The 12,387-nt window shown below is 44.6% G+C and overlaps 1 protein-coding gene across 5 annotated transcripts in view; it reads right to left on the reverse strand.

Moving 5' to 3' along the window:
- ARMC9 (armadillo repeat containing 9) overlaps positions 1–12,387 on the reverse strand; it is a 136,749-nt gene that overhangs the window by 70,778 nt on the left and 53,584 nt on the right. For 4 of the 5 annotated variants that reach the window (XM_069540832.1, XM_069540830.1, XM_069540833.1 and 1 more), the window contains exons 14-18: positions 10,951–11,041; positions 8,966–9,089; positions 6,663–6,817; positions 5,084–5,160; positions 2,495–2,569 (exon numbers count right to left, since the gene is read on the reverse strand). In XM_069540832.1, coding sequence (XP_069396933.1) covers positions 2,495–2,569; positions 5,084–5,160; positions 6,663–6,817; positions 8,966–9,089; positions 10,951–11,041 — 522 coding nt within the window. The remainder of the gene's footprint in view (positions 1–2,494; positions 2,570–5,083; positions 5,161–6,662; positions 6,818–8,965; positions 9,090–10,950; positions 11,042–12,387) is intronic. The other variant, XM_069540831.1, reaches the window with a different exon arrangement.

Here is a 12,387-nt window from a genome sequence, read left to right on the forward strand (position 1 = left end):
CTCTTACAGATAAGTAGGTAACTACTTAGGTGAAGTGTCCAGAAGCTTCCTCCATTTGCTTACGACTTTGATCCCTGTTAAAATGCCAGAGGGAAGCGTATGCCACTTACACCTCTATCTAAGTGGTCTACGTTTTCTTTTCAAAGTCGGTAATTCAGAGGCTGTCTAGAAACTTATGTCAGAAACTATAAAGGAAGATATTAATGGATTTAACTATAATTAAAGCTGTCATATAACCAAAGCCCCATAAGTAAAACACCAATGAAAAATTGGGGAAACATTTGTGATATATGTCAAAAGATTAATAGCCCTAATTTCCCTTGCGACTTCTTTGATCCAGAGGCAACTTAGAAGCGAGTGGCAGCCAGGCTCCATGGACGAACCCCCCGCCTGGACCGCATGCTCCCGGGCCGTCCCTCCCACACCGCACCCGAGCCGGTCCCGTGACCACTTCTCAGATTGGGTCATAGAGGAGACTGTGGCTGCTGTCTTGCTCACTCTCTGACTCTCTAGGATCCCTCAGGGAGAAGCCAGCTGCCATGTGGAGAGAAGCCCTATGCAGCAGTCCCCTGGCAAGGAAACGAGGTCCCCAGACAACAGCCAGCACGAGAGCAAGCTTGGAAGCGGATCCTTGTGCCCTCGGCTCCCCGGCTGAAGTCTTCACTAAAATCACAGGAGAGACTCTTGGCCAGCACCACGCAGCTAATCTGCTCCCCAACATCTGTCCTATAGAAACTGTGAGGCAGTCATTTTTTTTTTTTGAGGCAGTTTTTTTTTATAAGCCATTAAACTTTGGGGTAATTTTTTATGCAGCAATAGAAAACGAATTCAACTGTGCTGCTTAATTTCCAAACCTTTGGGGATTTCCTAGATGCCTCATTATTATGTTTATGTTTTCCATCATTATTGATTCAACCCTTTTCTGCCCATTCCCTCTCTCCCCTCTCCTTCTGGGGCTCCAATGACAGGCGTGTGAGACCTCAGGATATTGCTGCACAGGGCTCTGAGGCTGTCCCATTCTTCCATCTCTTTTCTCTCTGGCCTGGATGATCTCTAAGGGCCGCCCCCCTCGTGTCCGACAACAGTGAGTCTCTTTTCGCCACTTGGTGCCTGTCCCCTTCCTGCCCTTAAGTCCGCCTTCTCCACCCCTGTGCCCTGGATGTCTGCCATTCTTGCTTCTGGACTCCACATCACCTCTGTTCTTTCTTTTTCTTCAACCTACATGTTTTCTGCCTTGTTCTCTGCCTTGGTTGACAATTCCTCTCTTTGACCTGAATGACCATAATGCAGAATTTAATCAAGTTTATCTTCCCCTATTCTGTATTGAAAAAGCAGATTTCTTTTTCTCTTTAAAAGCAGTAGGCAGGGCTTCCCTGGTGGCGCAGTGGTTGAGAGTCCGCCTGCCGATGCAGGGGACACGGGTTCGTGCCCTGGTCCGGGAAGATCCCACATCCCACACGCCGCGGAGCGGCTGGGCCCATGAGCCATGGCCGCTGAGCCTGCGCATCCGGAGCCTGTGCTCCACAACGGGAGAGGCCACAACAGTGAGAGGCCCGCGTACGGCAAAAAAAAAAAAAAAAAAAAAGCAGTAGGCAATTAAGTTTCATTGTTTACCGTGACCACACAGAATGGATCTTAAATAAGTTTTTGTCTCTGGCATAACTGCTGATGTAACTGTAGATGACCCATTAGAAGATTTAGTAATTCTTCTAAGTAAGCAAAGCCAAGTGGAAGAACATGCTTCATTGGTCTCAAACTGAATTTAGCCTGTGTTTTGATGATGGAAATATATTTAATCCCTTCATTCTAAGCATTTAATACGCACACACGGTTTCACATGTCGTAAGGAAAAAGGACAAAACTCCAATAGTTTTGATTAGATCTAGAAAAGTTGGTCATCTCAAAAGATGCTAATCACCTGAGGTTTGTTTTATGCTTCCAATATAAACACTAAAGTAAACACATTAAATATTCAGTTAACTCTTTTCCAACCAGACAGTTTTATCAGTTTTATCTGTTCCAGCTGGTTGCTATCAGAATGCCTGCAGATTAGAGGAGTGCTTTGATTGCCCCAGGTCTCACGGCTACAATTCCTTCAGGAAGCCTGGAGGTGAATTTGGGTGATGATTTTCTCCGTTTCATCATTTTCTTGCTAAGTTTCTCCTACTATGAAATCCACAAGCATTCCCAAAGCCCCCAGTTAAAATGAGTCACTTAAATTTTTAAAAATGTCTACAACTTTCCAAAAAATAAACCTTCTAGGAACTTCCGACGCTGTGGTTCTTAATCCTGTCGGCTGGGATCCCTTGAGAATCTGATAAAAACCACAAACTCTCTCCCCAGAAAACTGCAAATATGTATTTGGGATACAATTTCAGGGAGTTCAGAAGCTATCTGAAGCCCTTCCCTGGGGCCCCATCAGGAACCCCTTATTCTAATAGCCTCTGAACGTGGCCCTGACAGAAGCTGACCAATCCACAGCACGTTTTCTTACCATTGCTCTTGCTTCTTCACGAATGGATGGAATAGAAAGGATGCTGTACAGAGCTCCATTCACATACGGCTGTATCTTTAAGGGGAGAAAAAACAGTCATTTTCAGGTTCTCAAATACCATACAACTCAGACATCACACACTACCCTTGAGAACAGCCTGGCTGGCGAGCACTGCCACCTTCACAGCTCCCTGAGCTCCAGGATGCAGGTCTCCAAATGACAGACATCTCCACTGGCACAGCCCAGGGCAACAGCTAAAACTAAGAGTTCAAAACCAAGGGCATCATTCTCTCCCAAAGTTTACTCCCGTTACATGTCATTGCTGAATTAATGTCATCCTGATGACTCAGGCTAGAACCTTTGGAGGCATCACTGATTCCTCTCTCTTCTTACCCTCCAATGTTGGGTCTCCAAGCCATCTTTAGTGGGAACCCATCTTTTCCATAGGTGCCGCTACAGTCCTTGTTCAGACATCATCGGCCATGACGTAGGCTACATGAGACCTCCAAAAGGGTCTCTCTGCCTTCTATGTTCACCCTTTAACCCATATCATTGCCAAGATTCTACAGCATGGGCCAAATCATCCCTCCCCCGACCTCGGGAACCTTCTGTAGAAACTACCTGGAAAGTCCTAACTCCTTATTGTAGGACACAGGGCCCTTCAAAGTTTGGCCTCTATATCATCTTCCTCTGCTCCTTCCTTCCGGCCACTTGGAATTCACACTACACAGATTCCACTTAAGGGACTGCCCCCTGCCCCCCCGACGGCACGCTGTGACATGCCCTGGCCTGGTTCTAGCAGCTCATCTTGCTGGGAATGCTCTTCCCATATATGTCTATCTGGAAACCTATGGTTCATCCTTTAAAACTCAGCTCAGGGGCTTCCCTGGCAGTCCAGCGGTTAAGACTCCACGTTTCCAATGCAAGGGGTGCGGGTTCAATCCCTGGTCAAGGAACTAAGATCCCACAGGCCGCACAGTGTGGCCAAAAATAAATAAATACATAAATAAATACATAAATAATTAAAAAATAAAACTCAGCTCAGACATACCTCAGAGGAAGCCTTTCCTAAGCCCCCAGACAGGCTGCTCTGCTCCCTGTACATACCTCCCTCCGCTTCTGCACTGGATTCAGTATTTATTTATTTATCTGCTGCACTGCGCGGCTTGCAGGATCTCAGTTCCCTGACCAGGGATTAAACCTGGGCCATGGCAGTGAAAGCCCAGAATCCTAACCCCTAGGCCACCAGCAAACTCCCAGGATTTGGTATATTTTTAAACTTATACTTATGTCTCTCCATGAGCTCTTCAGGGACAGGACCCATGTTTTACGCACATAAGTAACCCTAACATCAAGCCAGACAGGACATGGTACATTGCAGCTGCTTGATAAATGGGCTTTCCCTTTCGAGTGGACTGCATGCTACGTACACCCTCCGCAGCAATGGGGGAGGTCTCATTTCTCACCACCCTTTTCCAGAACCGGATTTATTACCACTTTTCATTTCTGCTAATCTAATGGGTAAGAGAAGACATCCTATAGTTGTGTTTATTTTCATTTCCCTGACTACTAGCAAAATTGAAGATCTTTTCATATTTACAGACCATCAAGATTTACTGTTCTGTAAACTGTCCATTTATACACTTTGTCCTTTTTCTCCTGTTGGCTTTTTCTCTGTTTGACTCTTAACGTGTATCAAGAGCCGGCTAAAGAGGGCAGATCTTTGTGGAGGTTTTGGCTTCAGGTGCAAAGTGATGTCATGGTTTCCACAAAGGCATTTGTAGAAAGCGGGGGAGAGAATAATCATAGCGTGTGTTAGCTGATCCAGACCTCTATTTTATTTAAAAAGGGCTTGCCTCCCATTGGCTAGAACACCACACGGATGAGAGCAGAAGCCAGGACGGCCATCCCGCGGACAGTTCTGCAGGACTCTGACCCAAGACTGACATATGGGGGGGGCCAGCAGTGACGAGTGTCTACGCCCCAGGGAAGCTCCGGCTCGGGCCCTTGAGGGGGAAGTGCAGCCACGTCCACCGAGGATGGCTGGGGCACAGAGAGGTGAAGGCAAGCAAACAGGGCACCCCTGGGGGACTGGATAAGTGAAAGGGCAGGGCTGCCAACAAGGGGCTGCTGTACAGCAGTGAGAGTTAAGGACCTAGGCGTACAGAAGGCAACAGAGCAAGGTCCTAAAGAGACAGTGAAAATGGAAGAAAAGGATGCGATCTAGAGGGCAATGTTATTTATACAAATTGAGCACACCCATAATATTAAATATATTTTCATGTTACATACGTGTCCATGGACATATATTAAACCCAACAGAGGAGTGTCAACATGGGGGGAGGAGTGAAGCAGGGGGAGATGACCAGGAGGAAAAAATAACCCCCGGGAGGGAGCAGTACAGGCCAGCGAATGGCAGTTGTGCTCACAAACGGGAAGCCAGGGAACAGCCTCCTGCTCTGGGTTCCAGAATTTAAAAATGATGAAAGCTCTGACGTAGCTTATACAAATACTTGGAAGAGGGCAAGTGCAGCAAGTACCCCCGGCCACCCTCCCCCAAGCCCGGGGTTTACGGCGCTGACTGGGTACCTCGCGGTTTTCATGGCCGAGCAGATCCGAAAGAACTTTCAGCACGAGGCCCGCCACCTTGGCACACATGTTCTTCCCTTTAGGAGAAAAAGAGAGAAACAAAACAGGACATGTCTAAACTCAGAGGCACAGTTTCAGGTCAGGCAGACTTGAATATGAACCTTGGCTCCTCTGCCTGTGAGCTGTGTGACCTTGGGTGAGTCACTTCACCGACTTGGGGCCCAATTTCTTCCTCTGGGGTCCCTTGGGGATTATAATGTCCACCTCAAAGGGCAATGTAGACTTAAGTAGCTCAGTGTATCTCAGGATGTGAACACTAAAGTTTCCCAAAGCAATAGAGAAAAGGAGACAGGACCATGAGACAGAAAGACAGCATCAGTTTTTTGTCTTCTTTTGGCCGAGCGCCACGGCACGTGGGACCTTAGTTCCCCGACCAGGGATCAAACCTGCGCCCCCTGCATTGGAAGCGCGGAGTCTTAAACACTGGACCGCCAGGGAAGTCCCGGCAGCTCAGTATAGGGCGGCACACTCCCAGTGCTCAGTAAGTGGCGGCGGTTCTTATTATTCAGGAGGTCAGAGCTGTTCACTACACTGAAAGCACGATGAGTCAAAGGGCCATGCTCTCCTCCCAAGTGCACAGGCCATCACTTAAAAATGCTCCAGCTATTTCAGGAATTCCAAACATCATCATGACAATCATTGCAAATAAACTGATGATAATAAAGAAAAGCCGATTATAATCTGATAAATGTTTTAAAGCTAGGAAATTTGCATACGCTATGTTTTTAAAAGAGAAGATTAGTCATTTAGTCAGTCAACAACACACAGTTAGGTGGTTCAGATTCCAAGGCGTCTGAGGGTGAAGGAGCTTCTAACAAATACCCTGAGCTATTTATCCAGGTAACCTCCCAACACCTTCTCAACACCTTCTCAGACAGAGGTCAGCCGTGGGCCGGACGTGGCACCTCTCCAAGGAAGCTTCTTCCATCCCAGGGAACAGATCATTTAAGTGGGATGGAACCTGCAGGAAAGCTAAAATCACTCCCTTTGTTGATCAAGACATAAATGACCTAAGATGTCACATGGGAATCGCTGTCTGTACGAGGTGGAGTGGGGAAGGCGACTGTGATTAAGAGCAGGAAGCCTGGTTTAATGTCACTGCTCTGTCATCAACTTAATCCTGTGGAATCTTGGGAACATACTTCTCTGTCTTCAGGTAAAACAGATTATAATTCTTCACTTCCTACCTTTGAATAATGCAATGAATATGAAGAAAAACATAATGTAATTCAATCTCCTCTTAATGTGGGTACTGCATATATATGCAGTGTGTATATATATATATATATATATATATATATATATATATACATACACACACATACATATATGTATAAATTATTCTTTCCAAGGCCAGAGTGGTATTTTGGCTTTAGGGATTCAATAGCTTTATACCTAGCTGGACACGCTTCACACTCTTTTTCTGTTTTGAGTTTTCTGGGAGGGAAACGGAAGGCAGATCACATCAGGCTCGTGGGTACTCCAGAGCCTAGGGGCAGGGGGACGGCAACAGTGAGACCTGTGCTCCGGAGGCAGAGGTTCATGAGCAGGGCCACCGAGTACTCGAGCGTGTAGTCTGACAGGCAGTCAGGCTCCTCCAAGACGTCAATCAGCCAGAAGATGAGGCCATCTTGAATCATCGCTGTCTGCAGTGGGCGCCTAGGATGAAACAGCCTGCAGGGAGTCAGCAGGAAACCTTTCATGTGACAGTACATAGTAGTGCGAATGCCTATCAGAAAAGAAACTTCACGGAAGTCACGGACCCTGGCGAATATCTTACTGTTAGACCTGGACAACGGAAACTACAACAATAAATTCTTTACCTTTCAGGGATGCTATTAAAGGTTTAAAGAAAAATAAGGCAGGAAGGAGACTTCCTACTCTGAAAGTTTCCTTTTCAATATTTAGAATTAGCAGCGCAGTACTTCAGATACTTAATAAATATTTATTGATAGCTTTTGGTCTACTTAACCCAGGAAACAGAGTCATAGAAATGGCTCACCGACAAACAGATTTTTACCTGAAGTCTAGTCTATATAATGTAGTTTAGGCACTCTGAGCTATGTAAAAGTAAAGAAACACAAAAAAGAAGACCAGCTCATATAAAACCAGCTCAATACCATTTTGATTCAGATCTCTATAGAGTAAGGCTAGTTTAGTAACCTGGGTAATACAATTTATATGGAATTATTTTCTACCCAAGGTCCAGGTGTAAAATCTTACAAAATTCAATGCCTCATCATAATGTGTTACAGTGGATGTTATCATGTCAACCTTAAGAATTGACGCAACTAAGCACTATCATAACTAAAGTTATTAAATTTCTAAAAGTTTTTCAAATACAGTCAACATCAAGCTAAATCATCTTTATAAACAAACAGAAACATGTTCCTATGATCTGAGGAAGTAATAACTCTGGAGATCATTTATAGTTCTTTCAATTCATATAGGTAGAACGAGCAATTTTCATCAGCAGGGACATGGCAAATAGTAGGAACTACATACCTACAGCTTTCCTCCCACAAAACATATACACACTTAGAATATGTCCCTTTTCAGGTTTTAGTTTATTAGTGAGAGTCAGTCAGATGTTAACCACATCTGGTGGGAAGAAAAAGTTAGGGACTGAGAGAAAAAGTTAGGGACTCAAGGTACTAAAATTCTTAGTAGTCAACGAAAAAGTCAGGTGGTCATCAGGGAATATGGATTCTGGAAGAATTAGCATATGACCCAGCAATTCCACTCCTAGATACCTACCCAGGAGAAAAGAAAACATGGGTCTACACAAAGACGTGTATGCAAATACTCATAGCAGCATTATGCGTAATAGCCAAAAAGTGGAAACAACCAAGATATCATCAACTGATGAATGAATGCACAAAATGTGGTCTGTCCACGTAATGGAATGTTATTCGGCAACACAAAGGAACAAAGTACTGGTACCTGCTACTTGTATGAACCTCAAAAACAAGTGAAAGAAGCCAGTCACAAAAGACCATACCAGTACAGGTAAATCTACAGAAACCAGAGTGGTGGTTACCCGGGGCGAAGGGATAAGCATGAAAAGTGGCTACAGGTAGGCATGAAGTTTCCTTCTGTGGTGATGGAAGTATTCTAAAATTAGACTGTGGCGATGGTTGTACAACTTTTGGTGAATTTACCAAAAATCATTGAATTGTACACTTAAAACGGGTAAATTTTGTGGTATGTAAAATACACCTTAATAATGCTGCCAATTTAGGAAAAAAAAAGGCTCTGGGAGGACGTCAGATCTGCTTCAAGAAGAGGTGTCTGAGTTTTAAATCTCGAATGTGGAGCACTCCCAAGTCACGACCAGGTCCAGGCTGAGACGACAGCGCAGGCGGCCGAGATGGGTGACCAGGAACCGGGAGGCTCCACCCCTGACTTCCACAGAGCGACCTTCCCCCCCGACTGTGACCGCGCATCTACACGTGCCTCCCCCACAGTGAACTGTGGGCTCTTGCAGGTGGAGGCTCTCTCGGGGTGCATTCATGTGCTTATCTCCAAACCTTGCACGTGGCCTGAGACACAATCTAGCATCTAGCACCTGGTCAGCACGAGATAATGGTCATTAGGAGAACAGACCAGTGCTTTAAAGTGTAGGAGCAGGATGGTTTAGGGGATCCGAGGTACGCTTTCCAGCTCTTCTTCAGAAAGTCACCCAACCTCTTCTAAGCATTCACTGAAAAATATCACCTGCATCTTGGATTGTCACTGGGACCAAATAAGCACAAAACAGTGGCTAAGAAACCCCCAAGTTGATTTCACAGGCGCCACCATGACCTACTGCACGGTCAGCACCTGAGGCTGAACTTCTGCAAGGCCCCGAGAACGTTCTCCCGAGTGATGACGTCCTTGTCTTCCTCCTTCAGCCTCTCTTCCAGCATCCGCAGCACCTTTGTGTTCTGGGCAAGGTAGCGGCGACCTAATAATATAACCAGAGATGAACAAGGGAGAGAATTTATCTTGTGTTAAGTTCATGCTCCAAAAACACTTTCTGTGAAAACGCACGTAGAGTTTGGGTAATTTTATGTTCTAGAAAACTTATTAAAGCATATTTCAACTGCAAGTTGGTTTTACTCAATCAACTATCTAATGAATGGAAACCATTTTTCCTGTCATCTAAACATGATTCATCACTGTGTTCTTGTGCGGAGCACTGTCTTTTATTTACCCAAAATCTTTTTTTTTTTTTTTTTTTAAGATTTTTTTTTTGATGTGGACCATTTTTTGTTTTTAAAGTCTTTATTGAATTTGTTACTATACTGCTTCTGTTCTATGTTTTAGTTTTTTGGTCGTGAGGCATGTGGGATCTTAGCTCCCCGACCAGGGATTGAACCCACACCCCCTGCACTGGAAGGCAAAGTTCCAACCACTGGACCGCCAGGGAAGTCCCTACCCAAAATCTTGAACCCAAAAGTCATATCACAAGGAAAAGGGGGTGATGAATCTGTGTGTTGTGAACCCCTTAGTCTTAACAACAGAGGCAGCCCATTGTGCTTTCTGGACACACCCATGGCCTGGAGAAGAAGTTAGGAACCATACCTGGGACCCTATCACTAGCCTGTTGTGAACTTGTATCTTGATACAGATGACATTAATTTCAGACATAAAGTTCAACCATATTATATGAATGGTCCTTGGCACATACCCTGGCTTATCATAAAATGTTTGTTAAATGGCTGGAACAACAAACAAATGAATGAAAAACTTTTGGAGTGTCATACAGTCACAATTTAAAACTCCCATTATTCGTTTTAAAAAGAGCTCAAACAAATTAGAATTTATGGGAGGTAATGGCATTTTGTAAAATCATTTTGAATTAAATTATGGTGGCATGTTATTTGGGGAATTTTCAAATCCTCTTGATTTAAAAGGATTAGTGTTTTGAAAGACATGGTATAGTGCTTATTGGGATCACTTTATTTCACCAACCTTATTTGGTCTTAAGTAGAAAATGATAAAAAATGCATTACCTGCTATCTTGAGAGCAATCTAAAAAGTACTACGTTACAATACCAGAAAGTTTACAAAATAAAACCAAAGGCTAACAAAATAAACTCCCAAACCATCAAAATTTGCTCTGACATAAGTTACAGTAATATGACAACAACTAAGTTTTTCAAAAGACCTTAGATGCATTAAACAGTAATAAACTGAGGAATCACATGCCATTGCTAAGAAACTTGGGGAAGAATGTGTTTTCACAGGGAAAGACACATCCACAAGACCTAGCTCTTCTCTTTGAAGGTATCAATGAAAAAAAAAAATGTTGCCTGCCGTATCAGTAAGCAAAGGATGTTGCAGACATCAAGCCACTTGCAGCCACTCTGGACGGTGAGCCCTGAGGGAACTCAGGATGGAGACCAACAGGCTGCCCACTGCCAAGCCCTCAGCCCCTGCAGCCACCCCCAGCGGTGCATCCTGAAGAGGTTCAGGATGGGAAAGCACAGGCTATGGCCCTAGATCGCTGAGGTGCCTGTCAAAGGAATGATTTCAGTGAGCCCAGACTCTTGCATCTTCCCGTACACAGAAAAGTGCTGAATTCCTTAACTTGAGATGTCTGGTTTTCTTTAACAGTAAGCTTTTGATGCTCTGTCTACCTCATCTTTGCTGCAAAAACTCTTTTATACCCTGGCTCCCCCCTTGCCTCTTCGGAGCAGTCCCTCTGAGCTATGTAAGATGCTGCATCCGGGCTTAAGTCTTCAGTTTTGTCCACCAAATAAAACATAATTCTCAGCTTTTCATTTTTTTCCCTCAGTCGGCAAGGACAGCTGCCGTCTCACCTTCTGCCAGGGATGCAAAAGCGTTGACGAGCCTGGCCATGTACTGCCGTACCACCTCGCTCTTCGAGTGCAGCAGCTGCAGCACACTCCTCTGTGGGAGAAAAAAATAAAAAAATAATTTAAAAAAATATATATATCAATCAAAAGAGGAAAAGCAATGAAGTGAAAGAAAAGTGAGAGAGAAGCATATGTCTCCTCTGCAGGTCTGCTGTTCTCTTCCTCTGAGTGAACTTATTAGAGGTGATTCAGTCTTGATTTCCAACTGATTTTTTTCTGAGAGTTGGCAAAAAAATATGTTTTTCAGACTTCCAAATTTAGAAGAATTAATTATTCGAAGCACTTAGAATGGTGACTGACACCGAGTAAGCAACACTACTTGCTATTACTGTTGCTGATGTCCTTCCAGGTAGAACAATTGATCCAACACTCGTCTAACTTCGCTCCCTCCAAAACCACCATAAAACTAAATGGAGTTTTTAAGGAGACAAATCCTCAAGGACAGAGAGGACAGCACCATAAACCACCATAAAACTAAATGGAGTTTTTAAGGAGACAAATCCTCAAGGACAGAGAGGACAGCACAAGAAACTATAACAACACAATCTTGGAATCAGGAATGCAGGATGGTAACGAGCTTAGCAGACCCGAGAACGCCAAGCGGGCAATGAGGAATCACCAGCTTACGTCACGTAACCCTCAGAAGTCTCGAGAACTGGGGGGAAGTCAAGAAGAAGGAATGAAAGCTGTGGAGGCAGCAGCTAGATCCCCCCCACGCTGCTCCTGCACAGCCGTCCTCCCGTTCACCTCCCATCACACATCTGGGAGTGCTCTCTTTTGAGGGCAACACAAAAGGTCTCTGAACGGAGGACAGCAGGCACAGGTGAGCAGGGCTGCCACACCAAAATGGAGCAGGGGTGGTGCCTAAAAGCAGGATAAATGCTCGACAGAGAGCCACCTCCGTCCTCTTCCCCTACCTGGCTCTCGGAACACTGCCAACCAGACTGTTACCTTCTAGGCAGATTAGAAGACACTTCCTGGAGGAGAATGACCAGCCCTGGAAACAGGGAAAGAACTGAAGTTTCTGAAATCAGAGGTTCCCAATAGATGGCCCACCAGGGTCACCCTCAGTGGAGCTCTATGCCTACAGGCCTAACCCTCACCTTCAGAACCACCAGTCAGCTTTTCAGTCCCTCCACTCTAAACATCAGGAGATAACCAAGGTCTACCAGGAACTCAAGGAAAGTTTCTAATGTGGACAATAAGGCCAAAACAAATAGGGCAGGGGAGAGAAGCAACTTGGAGGAAATGAGACTGTGCAGGGAGAAGAAAACTAAAAATAGACAAAAATTTGTCATTAATATCCTCAGAGATATAACTGTATCCATGAAACAACAGAATGCTACAAAAAAAACACAAAAAAGGGAAATGAAAAACTCT

The sequence above is a fragment of the Delphinus delphis genome, chromosome 7 (assembly GCF_949987515.2).
Source record: "Delphinus delphis chromosome 7, mDelDel1.2, whole genome shotgun sequence".
NCBI classification, from domain to species: domain Eukaryota; kingdom Metazoa; phylum Chordata; class Mammalia; order Artiodactyla; family Delphinidae; genus Delphinus; species Delphinus delphis.